This window comes from Coloeus monedula (assembly GCF_965178545.1).
Source record: "Coloeus monedula genome assembly, chromosome: Z".
Classification (NCBI taxonomy): Eukaryota; Metazoa; Chordata; class Aves; order Passeriformes; family Corvidae; genus Coloeus; species Coloeus monedula.
The window spans coordinates 77,464,949-77,491,472 of NC_138822.1; the positions used below are offsets into that span (position 1 = coordinate 77,464,949).

The window sequence follows — 26,524 nt, forward strand, 5'->3', positions numbered from 1 at the left end:
CAAGAACTGCAATGTCACTCAAGCTAAACAAAACTAAACAAAGAATTTGTATGTGATAGCAAACCAACCAGAAGAGCTTAGTGTGCTGGAAGAAGAGACAAATAAGAGAAAAGCACATTTTGTGTTAGTCATCCTAGGGCTGGCCTGCATCACCTGTCTTACTGCGCAGCACTCAGCCAGCCCAGGACCGTTTCTCTACCTGTCCTGTCATGCTTTTCTTAGAGAAGCTACATAGCCATAAATTTTTCTTCATGGAAGCAAATGCACATTTCAATATGTATCTTCCTTTTGTACTGAAACTCAGTGTAAAATTCCATTCAGATTCAAATGTTGGCTCCTCTCCCCACAAACAAGCTCTTTCATAATTGATGTGATTAGGAGGCAGTCTGTTGCCTGTGAATTTACTTTCATGGAATTGTTATCATAAGATGAGGTGGGACTTCTGTTCTCCTACATGCACTTGCACATGGGGCTCATTACAAGCTTGGAACTGGGACTGACAGCCAGTAAATCAAGGATGATTTGGCCACGACTGGTCCCTGACATGCAACATGGGCATGAATCTGCCTCAGTTAGGAAGCCAGCAAGCTGTGTTAGTCCCAAAATATAAATTACTATGAAGCAGAGGTTATCTCAGATTGTCAGTGGTCCTGTACACATTTTGTTGGTAGTGGTCGCAGCTCAGATAGTCTGCCACTGACCACTCATCACAGCTCCCAGGCTGGCATAGGAACTTCTAGAATGTGTCTGCCTGAAACAGATCGTACTTTTCTGGTTTATTTTTCAACTAAAATAATTCACTGAATGCCTCTGTGCCCACACAGAAAGTCAGCAAAGCTGATGGGAAAGTTGTATCCCAGAAGCTTTGTCTTAAGACATCTTCAGAGACCCCGACTTCAGTCTGCTGCTCTGACTAGCTGTGCTATCCCCAGCACTTTACAAGGCTGGCCACTTTACAGTGGCTTTGATTTACCTGTGTCCCGGAAAGCTCTGAGTATGGAGATAACTCTGGTGATCAGACCCAGAGATGTTTATCCATCCCAGCTGTTTTGCTGTTTTAAGTGTAAAATAGTGTAGAAAATGCAAAGCTCAATATGCCATGATGCCTGCAGGTGGAAGCATGGAAAACAGATGGAGGTCTTGTGGTTTGTGTCACCATGGCATTGATGCAGGGGATCATGGAGTGAGGCATAGGCTGCCTGGTCTTGTTCTCCCACCCCATATCCAAATGCCAAGTACACCTCCTATCAAGAAATATTCTGTACAACGTGCCCACAAAGAATGGAAGATTTGACCACAGCCCCAACCACAGCCCTTTGCACAATAATGGTTAACAATGTATAAGAAGTACCCCAATGTTGCATTTAACCAGGAGATGAGAACTGGACATGAAATTGCAGGGATGGGTTGACAGATTTGTTCCCTTCACCCTCCCTGGAAGGGACACCTTTTGGTAAGCCTTGTGTCCTCAGCTATGTGAGTGTAGACACGAGATACCAAGCTTGTGACTGCAGTCGTAGTGTTGGTGCTGTATGTAACTACTCTGCAGGTACTGCATTGTCTCTGGCAAACCACAAAACCCTGACGTGCTGCATTTAATAAATCGTGTGATTTGTGAATCCCACTGGCTCTTTTGATGTGACTCGACCTATAAGTCATTGACTTTCTGCATCCAGTGTTGGACCTTTAGTTACGCTTTTGCAACACTAGCTAAAAAGCTTTTCCTCAAGCCCACTGTGGACCTCCCAGAGTTCATTTTGTTACTCCTTCTTATATGATGTGCCCCTGCTGAGAACAGCTCCACTGCTGTAGTTCAACTATTGTTTGGATCCCGTTAGATCTCCCCTTCAGACTCCTCTTCACCAGACTAACCTATTCCAGCTACCTAGACTTTTAGGACATGTGCTCTGTCTCCTAGTCTCGGTAGTCCTTCTCTGCTCCTTCTCCAGTTTCTTGATAGCCCTGTTAAACTGGGGACCCAGCACTGGAAATTGTAACTCCCTTGCTCTGCTTGCCACAAAAGTCCTAATATAGCCTGATCTGTGGTTTGCTCAGTTTGCAATGGGAGCACATCTTTGGCCTGTAATCAGTCTGACATTAACAATAGGAGTTGGGCTTGATGATCCTTATGGGTGCCTTCCAACTCAGAATATTCTGTGATTCTACGAATATGGTAAGATATCACAGTCAGGCCAGGGTAGGGCAGGAATATCCATCATCAGTGCAGGCACTGATGATGGACCTTTCCCATGGACTCAACAGTGTCAGTGTTCAATTTGCACACAAAACTTGGCTCATGTCAAAGGACTGTTTTCCAGCCACCTGAGAATAAAAAGGCTGTAGCAGCAGACCTGCACTCAAAGAGATCTCAAAGGAAAACTCTATTGCTTTGTGATAGAGAGGTGTGATTTAACTTCTTTCTCTGACTTACTCTGAAGCCCAGTGTCCCAAAAATGTATTAAGGAGCAGTGTGGGAAACACCATAATTTTAAATAATGACTGCATTGCTTGTGGTCTGTAAATATCTCATCAGATATTGCTGAGGATCTCAGCTCTGATACCCTGGGAAAGTTCCAGCACAGATAATTGCCTCCTGCCTAATTCAATTCACATTTAATAGAGTGGCAGCACTCAAATGATTGCCCTGGGGTGGATGACTGGTGGGAATCAAGAGTGCACAAAAGCACATTAAGAAACAGAGATGGAAATCCATTGAGAATCAATGTTTGGGGAAAGCCCTCCTCCCTTGCCTCGGGAAGTCCTGAGCCAATTTCCCACTTTCAGCTCCACCAGCCTGAACATATGGAAAGACACCTTGGGTTGTGCTTCTTCTAGAAGGGTGATGTCATGAAGGATTATACTGGGGATTGTGGCATGAGGGGTGCGACAATTCTTTCTGCAAAACTCTTAACAAACCTCATGTTTTCTTCAAACCTTGTCAGTAGGTATTATAGGGTCCACGGACCTTTGTTTCCATGTGCTTTCTGCCCCTCCTGTGGAAAAGGAAGGCATCCTACTTGCCACCAGTGGCAGGTGGGCAGCAGTACTGTGAGCATACAACTCTTGTAATGTGGCTGTTGGTGTACACTGTACATTCAGAGCTGACACCATTTATATCCTGTGTCCATCTGTGTCCAGTATTCAAACATGTCATCTGCAAAGGAAAAACAGACATATTGCTAGGATAGCTGGAGATAGGCATGTCACAGGGACAAGAAGACCTGTCTGGTTTAGACATGGCTAAGCTGACACTTGCTCCTCTGTTACATGACCTTGTACAGTCCTTCCTCCCCACACATGAAGCAAACTGAAACTGGTTGGCTTTGCTGAAGAAAAAGAAAAGTTTCCTGTCCTGGCAGAAGCTTCCTTCTCTGCTCTGTGTTCTTTGGGATTATATCTGCTAAATTATTAGTCTCCTTAGCCGATTGACAAGTTTGCTGGGCTCCAGGTTCCTCCAGGGCAGGTGTTGCATGTGCACCTAGTGAAAAATTTGTCAGAGATCCTACAGCCCCAGGCAGGTCAAGGCAGGACAAGAAACAGGTTCTCCATATCAGGTGACCATCCTTGTTTTTTGTTACTCAGTGCTGCACGGAGGCACAGAGGGATGCAGCTTACTTCCATTTATCTTTGTTGTGAAAAATTGCACTACTACAATTCCTCTCCTGAATGAAAACCTGGAGATCTCAACTTCCTTGCTGTGCTGAGATCCTTCTGTTTCCAGGTGTCCTGGAAGGCACCTGGCTCCCAGTGGTTTTCCTCTAGATGTCAGGAATTTCCCTTCCTTTCCAAAAATTTTGTTGTGTCTTGGGGCTAATCTCAACTGTACATTTTACAGTCAAGTTTTGAGTGTCTGAGCATCACCCCACTGCAAAACAGCCCTTCAGATAAGGCCCCAAGAAGAAGAAGCACAAAATCATAGAATTGTTTGGATTGGAATGGAACTTAAAGGTCATCTTGGTCGAATCTGCCTGCTGTGGCCAGGGACATCTTCCACTAGACCAGATTGCTCAGAGCCCTATCCAACCTGGCCTTAAACACCTGAGGAATGGGACATCCACAACTTCTCGGAGCAACCTGTTCCAGTGTCTCACCACCCTCACAACAAAGAATTTTCTCTTAATATCTGATCTAAACCTTTCCTCTTTCAGTTTGAAGTCAGTCCCTGTTTTCCTGTCACTACCTTATCTTGTCAACAGTCTCTCTCCCATCATAGGATCATGGATTTTTTTGGATTGAAAGAGACTTTAAAGATCATCTATTTCCAACCCCCAATGTCCTTTCCATCGGTGCAGTCCTGGGATTCCCTCTCCCAACTCTCTGTTAACAGTAAGAGAACAGCTGCTAGTGAATCCCAGGTGGTGTCCCTGAGCCAGCTGACCTCAGCAGGGAAGTTATCCCAGAGCCTTCAATTAATCTCTGAGCCCTGAAAACAGACCTGCTGCAGTCTGTGCAAGTACAGAAGGAGCAAACTGAGAGTAGGACCCAACTAGATTTTTCTGTTTCAATCAGAATGGAATCAATTACTCATCCAGCTGTGGTTTCCTTGTTATGTACTTAAGGGATCTTCTCACTTAGGTGAATTCTGAGCCAGAGACTTTTTTAGAGGGTGTGTTATAATTCAAACAGCAAGCTGGGGCAGCTCTCTCTGGCAAGCTGGAGGTATTGAAAGGATCTTGGCTTCAGTAGATGAAGATAATTGGGGAGATTGGACAAAGCAGAAAGAAGACAGGAGAGAGACCTCATTTCATCCAGTTATGTATAAAAAATGTTAATCACACAACGTGGTAGTAGTTATTCATCTTGGTGACGTCTTGTTAAAGTTCTGGGCTAGTTGTGTCTTGCATCCATGCTCCAGGCTGAAATGGGGATGAAAACCATCCCTGGCTTAGAGTGCTGATTAAATATTGCATAAGGGACTCAGCTCTTGAGGCTGACTCTGAAGGGGTTAATGTGCCCCCTGGGTGGGGGCTTTTAAACTGGCAGGAGCAGACCACAGGTGGAGGAAAGTATCTGAAATGAAGAAAAATATGCTTGTAGGCAGTGGAAAATATGGGGCTTTGCCAGCAGGCTGCTCTTGGCAAAGTCTGTTGCTGCCAACTGTAACTTTGGCAGAGACCACATACAAGCCATGCACACGCTAATTCTGCTGACATTAATTAGACAGCCAATTCCTTTTGGGCCAAAGGCATTTTGGATAAGCAGGCACTGGCCTATTGTCCAGGATTACTCTTTTTTAATCCTGAATTTGGTTTATACAGACTTTTTTCATCCCTCTCGTAGAACCTCTGTCTGCAGTCCAAAAGAGGAGCAAGCAGTTTTCTTTGGCCATGACATGATGGGCCCAAAGTGCAGAGCAAAAGAAGAAAGAACCTTTGCCCTGTTGATGTGAATGTCAACCCAGGCTGACATTCACAACAATACCGTGGTGTTATTGGTAACAAGATCAAGTGTCGCGATCTTAGCTTGAAATGTATAGAAAGCCAAACTCTGGACAGCCTGGGGCAAAGGAAGGTTGAAGAAATGGGAGTCACCAGATCATTCCTGGAATGGGGATGTCATAAGTATTGAGTGATGTGAGTTGAGCCCCATGTGGTGAGGAATTAATTTCTTAGCTTCCTTTGCAGGAGGTTTACTGAGTTGTTCAATCCATGATGGAGGTGTGCCCACATCCCTGAAGATGAACCTGAGATTCTACAAGAGGTCCCAGAAAAAAAAGCCAGGAACTGCATGACTGAAGGAGGGGGTTGTTCTTCCCTAACCCTCCATACCAGGTCTGTGTACATCTGGGTCATGTTACAACACAGATTGAATCAAAACAGGGTTTGAGTCCTGAATAAATTTAAATTCAATTAGCCAAGATTCATAACACAGACTTTAGGCAACAGATATGTTTTTCTACGTGCCGGACCGAGCGCATGCACAAAGTTGGTGTGTGGCTCCCTGCCAGTGTAAGCCAAGGTAAATGTGGACAGCTGCAACCTTGTCCTTTCTGTCCATGCCAGCTTGGCTGCATGGCCTGACCACATTTACCATTTCATTGCTGGGTGACTGTCTGATCTGCCTTTCCAGGGGAGCACAAGAGCACTAGCAGTGGCACAAGGGAGAAGAAGGAGGAGGAAACAGAAGGAGAAGGAAGAGAACACACAGAGCAGACAATACAGGAGAGGGAAGATGTGATCTTGGCTTAACTGCCACGATGAGATACTATAAGGGCTTAGTGCAGTCAGATGACACCTAATTTGACCTACAGACAGCACAGTACAGTCTGTGCTGGATCTGATCCAGAACAAAGCCTGCCATATCAGAATTAATCCTTGGAATACATTTCTGTCAGCAGCGTCAACTTATGCTGCACCACAGCTTTGCTTCACATGGCTACAGCTTCTTTTTCTGGCACTAGGAGCCCCTTGGACTCCTAATGGAGGCCAATAGCTTTCTGCTTCCCCAGCTCCATACCAAAGAACAATTCCTCTCTGACAGGCCAGTATGGCAGAAAAAATCTGTTCCTTGGCACAGACAAAAGGCAGGTCAAGACGTGTATCCCCACAGTGATTTTCTGCCTCATAAATTGCAGGTCTTGATGGTTGCAAACCCATGTGAAGCACAAAAGCTATTCCCTTAGCAACAGGTAGTACAACAAGAGATCAGAGTAGCTGGAGCTACCTCCATATGATACTGTGTCTTGCCTCACCTGCACATTGCTTTCAGAGTCGGTGAGACTTCTGACTGTCTCCAACCTTACCACACGGGGTTGTCACCACGATGGGATTGTCATGGGGAATGAGTGATGCATGTACAAGCAGCAGGTCTTTGGCAGGGTCACTTTTGGAAGGGTACTTATGCTGTCCAAGAGACCAAGAGGAAGTCACTTAGCTTACTTGTTGTTACAAATGAGTGTTTGAAATTGATGCCTTAGGATTTTAGCTTTTATATTTTCATATCCTGTAATGCTTTAGTGAGTAACTCTAAAACTCCATATAGCCTGTTAGCTGCTGTTCTCCCATTCTGGTCAGACGAAACAAATCCTCTCTAGGCCTGAAACTCACGGACACCTTACTGTCTCAGGTCCTGAAATACATAAACAAAGTGGCTTAAGGGGGGAACAAATTTGGGGTAATGACTTCATTACCTGCAATTGTAATTGGAGGATTAACCCCGATATGCAAATGGACCAAACTTATAAAAGTATGGAAAACTAATGAGCCGTTGTGCATTTTGGGTGTAGCCCTTGCGTCTCTGACTGCCCAAAGTGTACCTTGAAGGCCCTTCAATAAATATACCCACTTTTATTCTCTTAATTTTGTCTAGCCTCTGTATTTAGGTAGCCCCATCAAGGCATCAAAATCACTTAAAAAATTACCAGCCAGGGTATCAGTAAAAACCAGATTTAATATTAAGCGACAGCACGACAAAGTTCATTGGCAAGATTCACTCTACTACTTACTGGACAGTTAAAGGACACCAAGGAAAAACAAGCAAGGACAAAACCAAACAAAATCCAGCCAATCAAAACAGAAATGAGCTGAGAACTATCTATATGTGTGTGTGTGAAAAAAGGATAGTGAGGGCAAAGATAAAAAGGAATATGGCCTAAAAGCTTAACAGCACTCAACCTTAATAGTATTTAAGCTTAACTTACAAGTTAACCTTAACTTATACCTTAACTTAGAATTTAACCTTGACAATTTAACAGAGGAATAACTCTTAACAACATTAAACCTAACTTATAACTTTGAAGTTAAACTTAGCAATTTAGCAAAAGAACAACACTTGGCAGCTTTTAACTTAGCTTATTACTTAATCTTATGTACAGGCCTAACTTAGATATTAAGGTACTTAAAAATCTAAGAGAGCAGCATTTCTCCCAGATTTGCTATAGCACATGTGCACATGCATGCACACAGACAGAAAGAGCCAGTGCAAGCAATGCACCTGTGAAAAATTCCCCTTGAAGGTAGGGAAATACTCACTTTGGATGTCTTTGCCTCTCCCCCACAGGCCATGGGTTGGGCCCTGAGGAGTAGGGGTGTTGGCTTAGGATTCGTTGTTGTCCAGCGATTCTCCGAGTATGGCAAACATGAGATTTTGCTGGCTCTGAGAGGCCCCACTCAGAGGGAGGTTGCTGGTTGCAGTCTGCTGTGGCCCAGGAGAGCTCCAAGGGTCTCATTTTGGACTGCTGTTTACAGGGCCACAAGAAAGTGGACTTTAGTCATGTTTCATCCTGGCCACAGTTTGGGTTGGCACTTCTTCTGAAAGTGTGAGAACAGGTATGTTCTGCTATTGAGGGAAGAAAAATAATTTCCAAGGCTGTTCATAAAGAAAACAGTTGCTCGTTAGACAGCAGCAGTTCCTGGGAGCAGTCTGTTTCTAAGAAGCTCAAGGAGAGCTGAGCCCAGGTGCTATTTGTCATGGCTGAGGTCTAACGAGCGTTCCTCAGATGGCAGCATGGCCTCGAAAAGCTAGTGGGATGCACCACCACACCTGAGTTTAGGTCTCTTCACTAAGGAATTTAGGACCTGGTGTTGCCTCTTTCTAGGCATACACACAGTGCTGGCATAACTGGATCTGTTGCAGTTATATTTCCTGAGAGATTGTGTCATGCAAAGCACAATCAGAACAGCTCATGAATCTGTGGGTTTTATAGCTTTGGATCACCTGATATGGGGAAAATTGTAGGGATAATGCAAAGCCTGAGCTCCTCAGGTGAGATTGAACTTGCAGGCTAAGACTGCAGTTTGGGCAATCAAATGCATTTAGGCACCATTTGAAATGCTCCACAGTATCTGAAAAATCCTTGTGTGGCTGTGAGGCTTGACACAGGAACTGCAGCAAACCCCTAGGAGCAGGTTCACATGGCCTTTCGAAGGCAGCATTCAACAGATTTGAACCTGTTCCTGTTTGGCCAAATTTGGAAATATATCCTCTGAGGGAAATATGACCTCTGAGGCAGGTCACAACCATCCCTCCCCCACCAGGTTTGGGAAAAAAAAAATTTCCTCAAAGGAAAGTCAAAGAGATAAAAACTATTTATTTAACAAACACACAGGAAAAGGATAATGATGCTAAATAATAAAACCTCTCGCTCTGTGGAGAGAAACCCAGGAAAATTTCAGAGTCCTTCTGTAGATCTCTCTCTCCCCCTTCTTGGAGCTGGGACGGGGTGGTGGGCCCACCTCCAGGGCCAAGGCCTTGGTGAAAGTTCCTCCCAATGTATTCTGATGTTGAAACAGTCCAGTAGAGGGAAAAAAAAGAAAAAACAAAGTCCCAGGAAAAACAAAAGTTCAACTCTCCGTCTCTTTCCAGAGAAAGAAAAAGGAGCTGAAAAACTGGCGGAAAGCAAGTCAGGTGCCGTCCCCACTCTCACCCCACTGCCACAGCTGAAAAGAAAGTCTCTGTGTGACCTTGAACAAGCTGCAAACTGCTTTGAAGAAGTTTTGTTCAGGTTTTCCTTCCCTCTCTCAGGCTCAGTTTAAAGGCACAGAAAGGCACAAAATTAATTCCTGGGCATGGGGCAGCGATAGGGGATTGTTGGGGTTTTAGGAGCTCTCCTGGATTTTTTTCTGTTAAAGGAATTTTCCCCATATGTGTTGCTAGGGGGACAAATTGCTGGGTACTTCAGAAAAACAAAAGACCTAGCCATTGGAGTGGGGTGCATCCGGCTACTCTCTTGTTTCACCTGGGTGTGTGGACAGTTGGTCCCTGGCGTTTGGACAGAGAGGGAGGCTGCTTCTTTGGCTGCTTTTTCCTTCTGCCAGAGAAACTCCGTGATCCCAAGCCTGCCTTCCCTGCCCCCGCCGTTGTAGCCGTGCTCACCCTGCCTGCCCAGACCTCTGGGAGGTTCCCACCTCAGCTCTGCCGTTTGGATACATCGCGTCTGCCACCCGGGATTTGTGGTCGTCTGTGCTGTTCCAGCCTGCTGTTCCAGCCTGCCATTCCTGAGGGTCCGGCCGGACACCGGGATCGGCTGCCCAGGGGTTTGTGAAGCCTTTGTTCCATCCCTTCCCGGGATCCCAGGCCGCCAGTGCCGCGTGCTCCCCGAGCTCGCTCCGGAGCGCCCCCTGCAGCCGCGGGGGAACCATCGCACCTGCCCTGCTCACCGGGAGCCGCCAGCGCCCCTGCCGGCTGCGAGCGGAACTGCACCCCAGGGGAAAGGGCCCGACAGCCGAGAAGGCTGGCACTGGGTTTGGGATTGTTTGCTGTTACTGCCATAGTTATTGCTGTTTGTTTGACTGGTTATACACGTATAGATATATAATAGTAAAGAACTGTTATTCCTATTTCCCACATCTTTGCCTAAAAGCCCCTTGATTTCAAAATTATAATAACTCGGAGGGAAGGGGGGTCGCATCTGCCTTTCCAGGGGAGGCTCCTGCCTTCCTTAGCAGACACCTGTCTTTCAAACCAAGACAGGGATACACGTCACAAAGTCACCCCAAGACAGAGCCCTACATCAACAACTCTGCTTGGGGTCCCATACTGTCTTCAACACTATGTGCCTCAAAACTGATCTTCACCCACAAAACTGACAGGGTTTGGAAGTCCAGATCCCAATGGTGGGGTGTGCAGTGTATGCTTGATTTATTTCTGTTTGGTCTTGGGATATGTGATAAGAACAGTGTGTTTTTCTCAAAGCCCCAGCTCACCTTCATTTTCATCTTTATTTGCAACCTTTTTTGCCCTGCAATCTAGAGTGAGGTGACCCTCATAATGGGGTTTTCCACATAACAGTGAATGTAATTTAGGCATTCTTCATGTTGAAATACAGACAATCTGAAGTTCTCCTTAAGAAAATGCAGAGATCTGGAACCTGGCTGTACTCCTTAACCTTTCCCTCTATGTTCATGCAAAAATAAAAAAATAAAGATGACAAAAAATTTATTGAAAAATATTACATTAGGGATTTTGCTCTTATATGTAACTGCCCTAGTATTTAATAATCTTATAATCCCTGTTTTAAATATCTGCCTTTCTTCCTTACATTTGTTTTCATTTTCATTCTGTATCCTCCTGATTATCATTTCCATACACTTCATATCACTGGGGCTGGAATTTCCCATGTCTTATCTGTATGGCATTATTTTTTATTTTCTCATTATACTGCATGATTAAGTTGTTATGTAAAATTCTGTTAATCTGTTTCCATAAAACCTAATGTCTCTGGGGCAGGCTCATTAAAATCTTGTGGTTTCCCAGATGATTGCTTGGGGCCTAAAAGACACACAAGCACCAGCCATTTGTCAGTATATCACCCCTATCAAGTATATTTGTAACATGCCAGGTTTGAAGAAACAAGGCAGACTGATTAAAGACCACATTTGGGGGGATTTTGTTTGCATATATGTCACTGTTAAGAAACTTTTTATTGGGGATATTCCTGTTGTAAAATTTTGATTGCATATAGTCCAGGGTATCTGTAGCCTAATCTCCTGACTTGCTGAAACCAGTGATCTTTAGGTTGGTGTAGCTGAGTGAGGGCCTATCTGTGAAAATGTATTCATTATCATACCTTATGCTCGAGAGAGCTCCTTGCCAGAATGTTTTTTATCCCCACAATCAAGATGTTTGTTAGTGAGTGAGAAATTCTGGTCCACATTCTTTTGGGATGAGTAGGTAAGCACATGACATAGAACCATAGAAAGACTTGTAAAGGTTGGAAAAGACTTCCAAGATCACCAATTCCAACTGTCAACCCACCAACACCACCACCTAACCATGCCCTCACATGCTACATCCACATGTTTTTTGAACACCTCCAGGTACGCTGGCTTTACCACTTCCCTGGGCAGCCTGTTCCAGGGCTTTACGACCCTTTTCATTGAAAAAAAATTTCCCTGTGTCTAATCTAAACCTCTCCTGGCATGACTTGAGGCAATTTCTCCTTGTCCTGTCACTTGTTTCTTGGGAGAGGAGACTGACCCAACCTGGCAACACCCTCCTGTCAGGGAGTTGTAGAGAGGGATAAGGAAGCCCTGAGCCCCCTTTTCTCCAGACTAAATGTCTTGGGGTGACCTTATGATGTGTATCCCATATCACTGCCTATGCCCAGAAATTAATTATTGGCCTTTCTATGCCTCTGAACTGAGCCTGAGAGGGGGAAGAAAAAACTGAGCAAAACTTTCTCAAAGCAGTTTGAAACTTGTTCAAGGTCACGTAAAGATAGCAGGTTTTTTTTCCAGCTGGGGTAGTGGGGGGGAGCGAGGAAGCACCCGGCTTGCAGCTTTTCCAGTCAGTTTTTGGCCAGTTTTTTTCCGGTTCTTCTTGTTCTCTGGAGAGAGACTGAGAGTCGAACTTTTCCTTCTCTGGAATTTCGGATTTTCTCCCTTTTCTACTGGACTGCTTGATTGCTGTAACATCAGAGCACATCGGGAGGACTTTCCACCGGGCACAGAGGGCCTGGCCTTGGGCCAAGCCCCAGCTCCGAGGAGACCAAAGGGAGGACTCGAACACTTTCCCAGGTTTTTCCTCTACAGCGAAAGATTTTACCATTTAACATTATTTTCCTTTCCCGTGTGTTTGTTAAATAAATAGTTTTATTTTCTTCACTTTCCTTCGAGGAAATTTTTTTTTTTTTCCCGAACCTGGTGGGGGGAGGGGTGGTTGTGCCTTCTCTCAGAGTATATATATTTCTAAATTTGGCCAAACCGGAACACTAAACAACCCCAGCTTTCTCAGCTGCTCCTCATCAAACTTGTGCTCCAGACCCCTCTGCTCCCTTCTTTGGACACGCTCTAGCATCTCAATGTCTTTCTTGTAATGAAAGGTCCAAAACTGATCACAGGATTTGAAGTGCAAGTAATGGAAAAGTTTGATTATCCTTTTCAGGGTCACTCAGGTGACTTGGCACTTTCTACCTTCTTTCCAGTCTGTCCATCTGAGGACAAGCATTACAAAGGTCATTTGTCTTGTGGCATACACATCTCTGGACACTGGCCAACAGTGGCTGCCACTGGTTTCAGAGCTCCCCAGCCACTGGTGCAACCAGATGGGATGTAGCAGTGTGAGCACCTCAATGCTACACAGGACATCTCCTTTTGCTCCGGATCCTGGAGGCCAGCACGGCTTCCCATACCCAGCCTGCTCATGGGACCTGATCCCATGTCTCCACATGGCACTGTGTCATGAGCTCTTCCAGCTGGTGCTGAGCTACTCCAGGCCCCTCCGCTCTAAGTGCTCTGGAGTTTCGTTTGGATCTCAACCCCTGCCATTTACTGTTTGGTGTTTCTGGATATTTATCTGATGTTTGCTGTTTGGGTTGGAAGGGACCTTAGAGATCATCTCATTCCAACTCCCCTGCCATGGGCAGGGACATCTTCCACTAGACCAGGTTGCTCAGAGCTCCATACAATCTGGCCTTGAACACTTGCAGGCATGGTGCATCCAACTTCTCTGGACAACCTGTTCCAGTGCCTCACCACCCTAACAGTAAAGATTTTTTTTGTAGTATCTTATCTAAACCTACTCTTTTTCACTTTGAAACATCCACAGTACTACAGCTTGTCAAACAGCTGTTTTGCCCGGAGGCCTGCCTTGCCTTGGGTGGTGGATGCTTTTCCTCATGAATGTGTAAGAGAATGAAAGAACAGCCAGACAAACCCAACAACAGATTTTGCTTTCTGCAAGTGACTGATGATTAAAAAATGCCCAGACCAATGCAGGCTTTAAGCAAACATGATCTTCTTAGTGCTATATGTCACAGCCATTTGGGAATACCTCTATTTTGTGATGCTTATCACCCAATGAATAATGTTGGACTGGAAAGGGATGGGAAAGATGAGCATCATTTGGAAAACTGGGATTATATCTCCTGGTGCTGCAGGGCATGGCTTTCTGGGTTCTTCCTTATGCGATGTGTTATGCTTCACAAGAAAGGCCTGGAAAGAGGAGACAGGAACTGGTACTGCAAAGCACATAACACCTGGGTTCACTGGAAATGATGTGTGCACACACAGGAAAAATCATGCAACAGAAAAGGATGGCATTGATGGAGTAACATCATATTACTCAGAGATGGGATGCCAAAATGTGTAAGGAGGGTTCAGTCAGTTCCAGATCACTTCAGCTTAATAAAAAGTGTAACTGAGGTTTTCTGGATCTTCACACTACAAAGATCTCCAGTATAAACAGACAGGCTGCACCTCTGTAAAGGTTCAAAGAAATGCCTGCTTTCAAATACGGAGAGTTTGTAGCCACAGCACAGCCTTTTGTCTCAAACCTAGTGGTAACAATTTATTTTTCTTTTTCTTGATTTGGCTGCATCTGTCCATTTCCAAGGCAGGTCTTACTCACCTGTAACTGCTGCTTTTCATGACAAAATCTTGTTTCCTCTCAGTGGGACTGGGTTAGTAATTGACTGAAGACGAAGAGAGGGTAGAAAACTGATAAGTGATATTTTTCAGAATAAATGCAATCAAGGGCAAAAATTAATCCCTTTGCCAATTCAATTTTCCTGTTTCCAAGTACACGGTCTGTTTTAAGGAGGCTTTCCATGCCAGAGGTGTGCAGATGGGTGCCGTGGATAGCCAGAGGGAAGGAGTAGATGAGTGACTGAATGGATCTTTGTCGTCCAAAATCCCCCAGCTCAGCTTAGCACCTGCAGTCTATCAATGCCTCATCACCAGGTTGTCTTCGGCTGGCTCCTTTTTTCCCCCCACAAAATTAGGCTTTTAAAAGAAGTTTATAGTGTTTTCACTAATTCCTGCACGAATTCCAGTGTGATGCAGAAGGCTGCTACTTGTACTTCCCAGGACTCGGGACCTTCATCATCAGCTCCAGCTAAATGGGAGGGAAGAGTTTTCTTGAAGAAAGCAGGAAAAAGTAAAGCCATCTAAACACATTAAGTTTCTAGGGGCTTGGGGTCAGGCCACTTTTTCAAGGGACAAGAGCAGAGCCAAGTTGCTTGAGAGCCCACATAGACATGATTCCTGAAACACTGAATTTCCATTCCATTTTGAGAGTCCTAACCACTGCTGCGAACAATAAATATAATGTGTGGATATTAATATTGTATTAAAAGGCTTCATCTAATGTATTCATCAGGTGTTTTCAATACCAGACCATGGCAGCATTATCTGTGTCTTAATGTACCAGCTACAACTGGTAAAGTGGTCTGCCTCAGCTGCCAGCCTGGAGCACTCCTAGCAAATGAGCTCTGCTGCTGGTAAAGCTGCACGGTGGAGCACTTCACTGAAGAGGAGGTTGAAATATGAATGTCTAATAAGGGCTGTGAATGTCTAATAAGGACGTACTTTCTACATCATCCATCAATGGATTAAACAGGTGCTGTTTTCTTGAATGCTCAAAGATGGCATTGCTGACGACTCATGCCAGAACAGGAAGCTCGTTGAACACACTAATGAGTGCGCAAATCTATCTTCCTTCAGGATGCTTGAAAAGCAGTTGGATTCCCTGGCAATTATTCCAGCCGAAAAAGTAATTACTGGCCAGGGTACCAACAATTCATTAATCTTAAAGGCATAAATGGTGTAGTGTCAAAGGTAAAAGAAAATGTCCCTTGCACTCCTTTAAATGTCCTGATATCTTGAAGGATGAAGTTTCATGATTTGACAGTATTCAGTAATTTGATTCTGTGTATTTTCTTAAGAGTGTTGCTGCACAGGTGCAATAACATGTTAGCGACCATCTTTTTAGCCACAGAATAAAGCATTTTAAACAGCAGTTTTATGTTATTACATTCATGTTATCTTCAGCCTTCAGCTTCTCTTCCCTGGTTCACAAATTCTTTGCCAACAGGAGCTCTCACCTTAAGGGACTGACCGGGCTGGAAACTGAACCCTGAAGGGTGTTACTCGGTAAGGCAGACCCAGCACTGGCTGGAAAGAGGGAGGGAATCCCTGTCTGGGTTTGACTGATGGGTGGGTTTGATTCTTCTTCTATAGCTTTTTTTATGGGCTGTGGATGACTTCACCATTGAAATGGTGGCTCTGTCTTCTTGCATCATGCTTAAAGAGAGGTAAGGAGACACCTTTGCTCTAGTGCTTGAACAAAAGCTGTGCCTGTAAAGTCTACATGGAAAATTAATGTGTGACAATTGGCACCCTATTACAGGAATGCTGCTCTTCCAGACACGTGGTTACTTCCTTGCTGACAAACCCTTGGTTCTGTGATTCCCATGAAGCCATAGGTGTGACTTTGCTCCCTTGTACCACCTGGGTGCCTCCAGCTTTCCCTTGCCAGGTTCAGTTTCAAGCATTGACCCTACATCAGCAGTTGGTGGGGATAGGCAATAAAATCCCCTCCTTTCTGGCCTGGACTTATTTGGTGAAGCATTGGAGGGAACACAGTGAGACGGTGCCTTGGGAAGCTCCTCATGAGGAGCGGCATTTAGATTTATACTGACCTACCACCACCTGACTGGTTTATTAATTTGTGCAATCACATCTAATACAAATGACCATAAAATTGACCTGGTCAAGTGGAAGGTGTCCCTGTCCATGAGAGTGGGTTGGAACTAGACGGACCTTAAGGCCCCTTTTAACCCAAACCATTCCGTGACTCTGTGAAAACTTCCTCAGCCTGTAGTCAGCCAGCACATGGTGAGACTCTTCTTGCTCTCACCCTTTGGGACGGGTACACTAATCCTTTCATGGAGTGGTTAGAATTGCTGTCTTATGTTTCCTTGCCTGGTTAACCAGACTGGCAGGTTTTGCCAATCTCTACTGCGGAGAACAGGGAATCAGCTCAGAAAATGGGTGGGTTTGATTCTTCTTCTAATAGCTTTTTTTATGGGCTGTGGATGACTTCATCGTTGAAATGTCACAACAGGTTGTGGCTCTGTCTTCTTGCATCATGCTTAAAGGGAGGTAAGGAGACATCTTTGCTCTAGTGCTCGCACAGAAGCTGTGCCTGGGCTTTTGGGACACTGTTAGGCTTTTGGGACACTGTTCTTTTACTGGAGGTGTTAGAGCTACAAGGTCCTGAAGCCACAGACAGCCCCATCTTAGCATAGCCCAAATGTTAGCCCATGAGGCTGGCAAGTTAGGACTGTCTTCTAAAGATAAGAAGAAAAAGAGACACACTGTGGTTAAAATGGCTATTTTGGATGTAATGGTCCCTCCAGTCATTTTCAAGAGCTGTGTCCTGATAATGTGGGCAAGGGGTGACAGCCCTGCTGTGGCTGCCAGTACGATGGGCGACTCTTTTGGACGGCAGCTGAGCACCCAAGCCTTACAATGACCCTGTGTACAGGGCTCCATCCTGACCACCAATTTGTCTGCCTTTGCAGAAAGTTTTGCTTTGCTGGCTTCTGGCTGCTGGGAGGGGAGCCCTTGTCACAGTGCTGCAGTGACTGTGAGGGACGAGGGCTGGCAGCCACAGTGCGCTTGCCTGGTTCCAGGGATCTGTTGGATTTGCCCCTCACCCAGACACATCCTGTCCTTCTGGTTCTTCCTCAAGGGTTTCATCACAGAAAGAGGGTGCTCCTCTTGGCCGCAGCTGATCTCACCACCAGAGGATTTATCCTTAGCTCTGATCTCACTTCTGCTTTTTTAAAGCTGTCATTGTGATTCTGTGTTAGGAATCCTCCCTTTCAATGCCAGTTAGGACTGCACAAGGCTTTCTTCCAGTATCTCCTAGCAGAACTGTGCACCTCAGTCCTTTCTAACCTTTACTTTCTTTGTCACATTTTTGCCATTTTTCTTTCTTTTTCAGAGCTTTCTGACCTGGGTTCTTCAGCTGTGATGTAAATCGGATATATTATTTTCATGCTTTGAAGACATACCTTTATGTTTGGGCTCTTAGAATGGGAGAAATTAGGTTGTGCCATGAGAGATTTATATTGGATATTAAGAAAATTTTTTCACAGCAAGCACTGGAAGAGGCTGCCCAGGGAAATTTTGGTGTCACCATGCCTGGAGGTATTTGAAAGATATGTAAATATTTCACTTAGGAACATGGTTTATTGGTGGGCTTGGCAGTATTGGGTTGATGGTTGGACTCAATGATCTTAAAGGTCTTTTCCAACCTAAACAATTCTTGGATTTTATGAAACCCACTGGCATTTTCTGCTACAATTGTGCAGGACAAATTCACATATATTTTTGTAGATATTCTAGCCTAGATGGGTGTCTTCTGCTGATCACCACATAGCATGATAGCATCATCTTCCTTTTGATCTTACCCCTTTTCATCTCCCCTTCCTACCAATACTATTTTCAGGGTTGGATTTTTAACTTTTCTCCTCTCACAGATTTCTCTGACCTCCCCAGCCTCTGTCTCACCTCCCTGAAGAGTGTGACTGCTGTATTATCATCCTTCTCTTCTTCTGGAAATGTGAATACGCTGCAGAAGACAGGCACTTCATGCACACCATGAAATTAAAATATAAGAATCAATTTAGAGAGAATCTTGAGAGAGAGCATCTAATCCATCTCTCAGCCCTGGAGCACGATCCTATCAAGTTAAATAATTCCCTAATAAGTACTGGTCTAGTTTGTTTTCCCAAGCCACCCAGGATGGAGGATCCACACCTTCCTAGGCAATCAGCTTCACTGTTGTCACTGTTTGAAAATTCCCCCAATGCCTAATCTAAGCCTCCTATGTCAGTTTTTCTTATCCAGCCCTTTTTTCTGTAGACATATATGATGGGTGTCCCCTGAGCACGTTTACTGTTTTCACCTTCTCTAATAAATCTTCTTTTCCAGGTCTCTTATTACTGCAGATTGTGCCTTCTCCTTGCTATGCTTGGTTTCATCTCTAAAAAAGCACATGAAAGGATCTTCACACCCTCCCTCCATGAGAGGTGGGAAACAGGTGAGTTCTATATAATTCAGTGAGACTAGTGTAGTCATGTTGTTCAGGGAAAGTCCCCCAGGCACTTCAGTAATCATCTTAAATGAAAGGGCATGAAATTAAATTCACCAGAGAGAGTCACATTGTCTCATCTCCCTATCTGTATCTGCAGTCCCATATGTAGCCAAATGGCAGAATCACCCCAACCTAGGTACCCCAAACTGCCTGGGGACATGGTTTTATTCTGTCTGAGGTTTAAGACCTATAAGAAATTAATTTTAATCCTGAACAGGCTGCAGTCAGGAATTTGATTTCATTTTAACATATCTACTGTGGCATGAGACTATTTCTAACCTGAAAAAGAATTTCAGGGTGAAGATATAACTCTCCCTTGTTTCCTTGTGATATCAGCTTTATGGACAATGGGGGACTAAAGCCCTCACCCAGTGTGATTCCCATTCTCTTAGCACTTAGCTAAGAAGTGGTGCCACTGGACTACTCAATATACTGGTAAATATCAAAAGACCACTGTCCTTTGAAGAGGTTAGTCTCAAATGGGAAGGGGGCTTGTGGGCACTTCAGTTCTTCCTGGCTGTCAATGCAAAAAAAGTCCTGGAGGGTCTGTGTCCAGTATGGTGCAGGACAAGAGGATATCTTCAGGATAGGGTATGGTTTCAATCAGGCAGCACATCCTGATAAAACCTGCACATGAGACTGGGAACCTGTGAGCCAATGGCAAATTGGTCACTGCTGCTTGTCATTAGCCCATCATGAGATGCCAGGGCATGGAAAACCTGCTATAACCTTACTTAATCTGTGACCAGGCTGTCTCAGAGCCACATCAAGGCTTTCTCTTTGCTGACTTGGTTTTATTTAAAGCCCAGAAGGACAATAGGATGCTTTCTTATCAACTTCCAAGTGTTTATTATCAAAACCCAAATGCTGGAGTACTGGCATTGCTGCTCTGACATATTCAACCCCAAGAATCCTTGACCGAGCCTGCTCCAAGTTGTGCCTTGGCAGTCATTTTGCAAACTGAAGCTGCACTGTGGCTTGGAGAGGAAGCTCACTACTCTGACACTGTCTGCTTTCCTGCTGTACTCTGGGCATGAGAGCTCCTGACGCTATGATGGGAATGATGAGATGGGAAACCAGCCATGAAAAACTCAGCCACAAGGGAATTTCCCACCTGGTCATTGCTATACTTTGCTTCTTTGGGCCTAACAGTGAGAACACAACAGGGCTTTTCAAATGTTTTATTCTCCATCATTCATATGGATGGCAGAGGCTGAACAATGCTCAAAGTCTGCACCAGAGACATGCCTGATACCACCAGGAAAGCCAGTCTTACCTCTTGGGCTGCTCACTCTGAACAGGGGAAAGACAAACAGCATCACTGGTGTGAAGAAAAAAAGAAAAACCTGCATTTTAAAAGAAAAAGCAAACACTGGTGTTAGTGCTCAGCAGTATAAATATTCTTCAGAGAACTTCCCCAACCTCCACTTCCCCAAAACATCCCCTTTCCTTCCAGTTTATAAAGCCCTTGTGGCACACAGTGCTGTGTTGGGCAAGACTTGGCAGCTCCCTCTGCTTACATCCCACAGCATGAGAGTATCCCTTGGACTCAGCTTCCTCCTGGCTTTCCTGGACCCAGGTGAGTTTTCCACTGGGACCTGCGGGGTTATGAGACATGGAAGAGGCTGGGAACGGGATGCTTTGTGTGTGAGGCTATCGCTGCTGTCTGAGCCATAATCCATCTTGGCGGATTTGCACTGCAGAGGGGAGAGGGTGACCAGTCTTGGGGGTCTTTGGTCTTGTGGACCAACGTGCCCATGTGCTGATGAGGGTGTTGGCATTTACAATGTGAGCCTGCAGTCTGGTTTTCTGTGGTGCTCACAGGTGGTGCAGCCAGGACAGTCATCAGAGCGATTCAGGTTACTCTGAGTCAGCCAGACTTTTGGTCAGCTGAATCAATCTCCAGGCTCATTTATTTTACTCATGTCCAGGGCTGTGTGACATTTTAGACATAATGTCAACTCAACTGTCCTTCAGCTCTGCTCCAGAAAAGCGCAGCTGTCTTGGAGGTCTTGGGTCACACCGGCCACTCCAAGTAGATGCCACAGACACTGCAAGGTGTCTTGTTTGGCACCTGGGTTTAGGGAAGTGACATATGTCCTGGACCTGTTAATCTACATGCTGGACCCTTGTGGGTGTGTGTCATGGAACAGATACTGTTTGTCTTCTGTTGAAATACATGCTAAGTGTTTCCTGCTGACCATCTGATATTCTGGTCTGCTTAAAGTATTCCAGCAGGTATCTGGTGAAGTGGTTTCCCCTAATGCCCACAAAGAGATATACGAAGAGATAATGCTTACAAAGGGAGTCTCCAGTTTGTACAGAGTACAGTCAGTACCTGCTGGCAGCTCTTATTCCCCAGGCACTCGGGTGCCCTTGTTCACTGCAAAGAGAGAATTTGGGGTCTGTGAATTCAGGGACACTTGAGTGCCTGCCAGGATGAAGGGATTTGTAGGGCTGCTGCCATCAGCAAGTCCAGGAAAACCCTAACACATATTGCACAATGAAATAGGAAAAATAAGAGAAGAGAAATATGGAAAGTGCTGATCAGTGCTGAAATCAAACATCAGCAAAAGGGGAAGTGAGATCCCTTATGACTGCTGCTCAGGAATGTGTCCTCTTCTCCCCAGGGACCTGCCTCCAGTGTGAGATTTGTCACAGCATGGGAAAAAGCTGCTCTGGCCCCATGAAAACCTGCACTGGTGCTGAAGACACCTGTGGCATTATTCTGCATGAGGTCCTAATAGGTAAGACATCCTCTATGTGTGCCAGTGTGGCTTTCAGAGTGAGGCTGGCTGGGGCACTTTTCTCTCTCCCCACTTTTGTCACTGGTAGTATGGTCCATCCTTGGATAATCTGTTCATTTTCCTTTTACTGACAGAGGTCTCAGAGATCAGTATAGTCTGGGACAAGAAAAGCCCTTTATTCCTCTATTTTGAGAAGCAGTTTCCTGCTGGGAGGGTTTGATTCTTAGTTGTGGAGGGAGGGACCAAAGCCTCATAGTGGGAGGAGACACTGGCTTTTAATTCTGGCTAAGGTGAATAGTTGAGTCAAGAGGCTGAGAGGCTGAACCATGACCTACACTAAACTACTGACTCTAGTACTGGGGGTGCACTGATGATTTGTGGAGAGAGAAGTATGCCCATCCTCGAGCAGGGATGGGGACACCATGCAACCATGCCATGCCACCAGGGCTGAGTTATCACTATATCATCGTAATCATCATCATCAATCAGTTTAGGTTGGAAGAAACCTTGAAGATCATCTATTTTCAACCCCCCTGCCCTGGGCAGGGAGAACGTTCCACTAGAACAAGTTGCTCAGAGCCCCATCCAGCCTGGCCTTGAACACTGCCAGAGATGGGAGACATCCACAGCTTCCCTTGGCAACTTGTTCCAGTTTCTCACCACCCTCATTGTCAAGAATTTCTTCTTAATGTAATCTTAATCTACCCTCTTTCAGTCTGAAGCCATTCCCTCTAGTCCTATTAGTCCATGTCCTTGTCAAAAGCCCCTCTCCAGCTCTCTTGGAGCCCTTTAGGCACTGGAAGTTGCTATAAGGTCACCTTGGAAGCTGCTCTTCTCCAAGCTGAACAACCCCAACTCTTTCAGCTTGTCCTCACAGGAGATGTTGTCAACCAGTAACCACGTCCCTGTGGTTGATAAGTCAAAGCTAGTGCTGAGTCCTGACACAGCAGGACACTCAGTTGTGTTAGAGGCATGGCCTCAGTGGTTGCTCAACCTTAGTGATGTGCTTGTTGCCTTTTAGGCTGGAGGCTGGCTCATATCCTACCAGCTTTGTTGTTGGCAGCTCCAGTGCCGGTCTTCTTCTGCTAGTGCACCCTCCCTTCATCCTTCAAGCACCTCAGCAGACTCAATTTAGCTCTTCTGCTCCCCTTTACACCTCTTGGTCTTGGCTGATGGGGTAGACCAGGCTTGCCTGTGTCAAGATACTTGTGGCTGTGATGGACTATGCGCTCTGCAGACCATACACAGGCTGAGCAAGCCTGTGCTGTGGGTCAGAGGCATGTGTCACACCATAATCTCTGCAGATGGGGTGTCCTGGCTCACTGGTGATGCTTCTCAGGGGGTTTAGGGGTCCCTCTCAGGCCCCGGGACAGCTGCCTAGAAGTTGGTACAGGAACTAGCAGGAGGGGAAGGGAGTTACTTTGTGTTGAACAACTTGGCACTGCCTTCTACTTCATGACAGGGGGGATGGCCATCTCTTCATCCATCAAGTCCTGCCTGCCAGCCCACATCTGCCACCTTGGCCCTGTCACTGTGAACTATGGGAAGGTGAAAGCAAAGAGCCACTTGGTTTGCTGCACGGGCGATGACTGTCGGACCACCTCTGTGTCATGTAAGCTCTTTTTTTTCCTCATAGCCCATCCCCTCTCTGTCTGATCCATCCCAAGGTTATGCCTTCCAGGCTAAGCCATCACCTGGGTTATTCCCCTCATTCCCTCATTGAAACCAGCTACAGCTCATGTCTTTCATTCCAGTGCCACCAGATAACGACGTGCCCAATGGATACCAGTGTCCTGCCTGCTACAGCGTGGACTCCTTTCAGTGCGGTAATGAAGTTGTAAACTGCACTGGATCTGAAGACCAATGTGTTGACCTTGCTGGGTTAATGAATGCTGGTAACTGCCTTTTATTTGGGGCCGTTTTTCTTCTGCTTGGTAAAATGGGTGAAACTAGTCTAAGATAAAGCACTGCTGACATAAAAATGGGCAAAAGATGTGAAATAAAAAGAGAAGAAGAGACAAGGAACTTGAAGTTGAAAACTGAGAATTTCAAGATGATCAAAGGGCAGGCTTTGTTTTTCCTTCCTTCTGCTCTATCATGCATGAATAATTGCTGGAATTCCTCATAGCATGGCATAACTGAGACCAAGAGTGGAACTGGTTTCCTGGGGCAATCTGGTACACGGGTGTGTAACAAACCTGACCAAGGCCCTGAACCTGCTGGCCCTAGCTAGGATGTATGAGGGTGAATCTGGATCTAAGCCAGTTGCCAGCTCAGTGGAGGTTCAGATGGAGCTTTGTGGAAACACTGGCTTTCCCATGGGGTAATACCAGCCACTGGGGACAAGACACTGTTGCAGTGGCGCTTCTGCATGAGGAAAGCCAGGGACAGGTCCCTCCCCATGAAGTCCAGCCTTTGAACAGCTCCTTTAGAAATCTTTTTCCCACCTCAGATCCTGTAATTAGAGACAGGAAAGTAGACAGCAATTTTCCTGGTCACTCTCGTTTCTGCCCCTGCTACAGGTAAAAGACTTCCACCTTTCATGACAGTCACATCTGTGTTCCACTAGGCAGGAAAAAACCTATGGAAATAAAGGGAAGCAACACCAGCTGTAGAAGCAGATTGAAAAACAATTATCTTGTATATGGTTATATGGATGAAGTTCCTTTGAGTTGATAACACTGCTAGCTGATGATGTGATGCCTGAAGGTCCTTGCTGCAGACTTTATTAATGTGCTGTCCAAACCCTAAATTAGATCATGTTTCACAGAGACAACATGAAGGAAAACAGGAATTTTCTTAGTCACAGCAATGGAAAGAGTGGCAAAATTAATTCAGTGTACCACTGAAATAAAAAATGCTCCTAACTTGTCTTGACTTGATTGATCAGCCTCTGTGAGTGGAAAAGGCCTGTGCAGTGTGATAAACTGTGCAGAGGAAGCAGCAGTGTAGGGCAGCACAGGAAGGTGAGGAGCTAATGAAGTACCTTTACACACTATTTGTATTTGAGATAAAATTGTCTGACAAAGTATTCCAGACCTCCATAACCTACACAGCAGAGAAACATGAGCAGCATTAGCAAAAGCAAGCAACAGGAGCAAGAATATCTGAATGGGGAGTTAGGCACTCAGCACCTGCTCAGGTCTCCTCCTCTGGGAAATGCTCCAGTGGTGGCAAAGGACAAGTTCAGGTTTCAGTGGGCTTGTCAGTAGGTTTCTCTCTTGGTTTGGCTAAAATCCTATAAAGCCTTTGAGAATGAATTCCTCTTAATAGATGGCTCAGGCTGTATTGTCTTTGAGACTTCTCAGCTCCATGTCAAATCTGACTGAGAGAAAGTCATCCAGTTTGAATGTCATGAGAGGGTCAGAGAGAGGAGGAGACAATGAATACCTGGAGTACTGTTACACAGCCCTGGTTTCTTTAGGAAGCCAAAGTTTGGGCAGAAGAATATTTTAACATGAGAAAGATAACTACTTAAGAAATTTTCACTTTTTAAATCGAAATACTTAGACACTTTGAAAGTCATCTTTATTCAGCAGAAAGAAAGAAGACAAACCTTAAACTGTTGGTATTTGAAGTCAACAAAGATGGCCTTGCTGTTTCCTCACCTTTTTTTCAGGGGATGGGAACAGACAGGGCTGGCAGGTTTGGAACCAACTGGATGTAACAAATGGGCAGTTCTTGGATTGGAAATGGGGACTGCACAGGCCAGGGTGGGAATAATGTTGGGGATTGGATCCCCTGATGCATGTATTTCTTGTATTTCCCCTGCATAGGTGGACTGTCTCTGAAAGCTGCCATGAAGGGCTGCACCACCATTTCTGAATGCAGTATGGTAGGAGATGGAAAAAACAGCCTGGGGATGATGGACATAAAGTTGAAACGGTTCCAATGCAGACCAGCTTCTGCTTTGCGCAGTGTGGTGTTTGCTGGGGTTGCCTCTCCACACACAACCATCCTTCCTGTCCTGTCAGGATTCATCTTGGAGAAGGTACTTTTCTGACTCTCAGTAGTGCTGGGTTGAGCAAAACCCACAGCAAACTCCAGCAGTGGTGTGCAACTTAGTCCTGTTTGCTGTAGCTTCTTCTGTATGGGGATTTTGTTTTCTGATTAGCTCTTCTTTTATATTTTCACAGAATAAAGACAGCACTTACACTTCTTTTGTTTCCTCCTTTACATAATCTTATTTAAAGCTTCATCAGTTCAATTGTGGTTGGTTTTGTGTTGCATTCTCTCACTGCTTTGTCCACACTGGGACCACATGAGACTGTGTGAGGTCTTCAGACCCTGCACAGGAAGTGGGAGCTCTCAAGACAGCCCTAGAGTCTACATCCACTATCTCAGTATAAGTGGCAACTTACAAAGCTACTTTTCCAGCCTCTGAAAAGGACTGGACATGAGTTCTTGGGAGGTTCACTCTGAGCAGAAAGGTCACTTGCCCCTTTTTCCATCCCTTGTGTCTTATTTGTCCAAGTAGGAGGAGTGCCTCAGCTCAGAGGGCTGCTTGTGCCCCTAGGCAGCTGTGAAATAGTATTTGCTTCGGAGGTAAGTTACTGCAATAAGCAACCTGCTTCTGGCAGGAGATTTTCTCCTCATGGTTGTTCTTCTTGCCTTACCAGACACTCTCCCATTTAGTCTTAAGTTTCATGATTATCTGGAATAAATGCTTATGTTGGGAACATTTAATTTCATAAAATAGATAGCTTTCCATGGTGACAGACTGCTGGGAGTCCAACTAATGGGAAGCTTCAGCTCAATGCCTGTTTCTCTTCTGTTGGCTGAACTACACCCACACCTTGTGTAGCCTTCCCACTTCTACATTTGCCACCCCCTGGCTGTTCTGCCCCAGCTACCCCTTGCCTCATGGGTATCCTTGAGCTTGTATCACAAAAAAAAACACTGAAGAAAAACACCTCATCAGGCAGCACTGCCATACCTGGAAGGTAGTACCTGCT

At 45.3% G+C, this 26,524-nt stretch overlaps 1 protein-coding gene across 1 annotated transcript; it reads left to right on the forward strand.

Annotated features, from left to right (window-relative positions):
- Nucleotides 1-20,315: 20,315 nt before the first annotated feature.
- LOC309584704 (phospholipase A2 inhibitor NAI-like) lies at nucleotides 20,316-25,580 on the forward strand. The gene is made up of 5 exons (XM_082300888.1): nucleotides 20,316-20,401; nucleotides 21,453-21,569; nucleotides 23,032-23,181; nucleotides 23,324-23,464; nucleotides 25,346-25,580. The coding sequence occupies exons 1-5, from the start codon at nucleotides 20,353-20,355 to the stop codon at nucleotides 25,570-25,572; spliced, it is 684 nt and encodes a 227-aa protein (XP_082157014.1). The 5' UTR covers nucleotides 20,316-20,352; the 3' UTR covers nucleotides 25,573-25,580.
- Nucleotides 25,581-26,524: the final 944 nt, after the last annotated feature.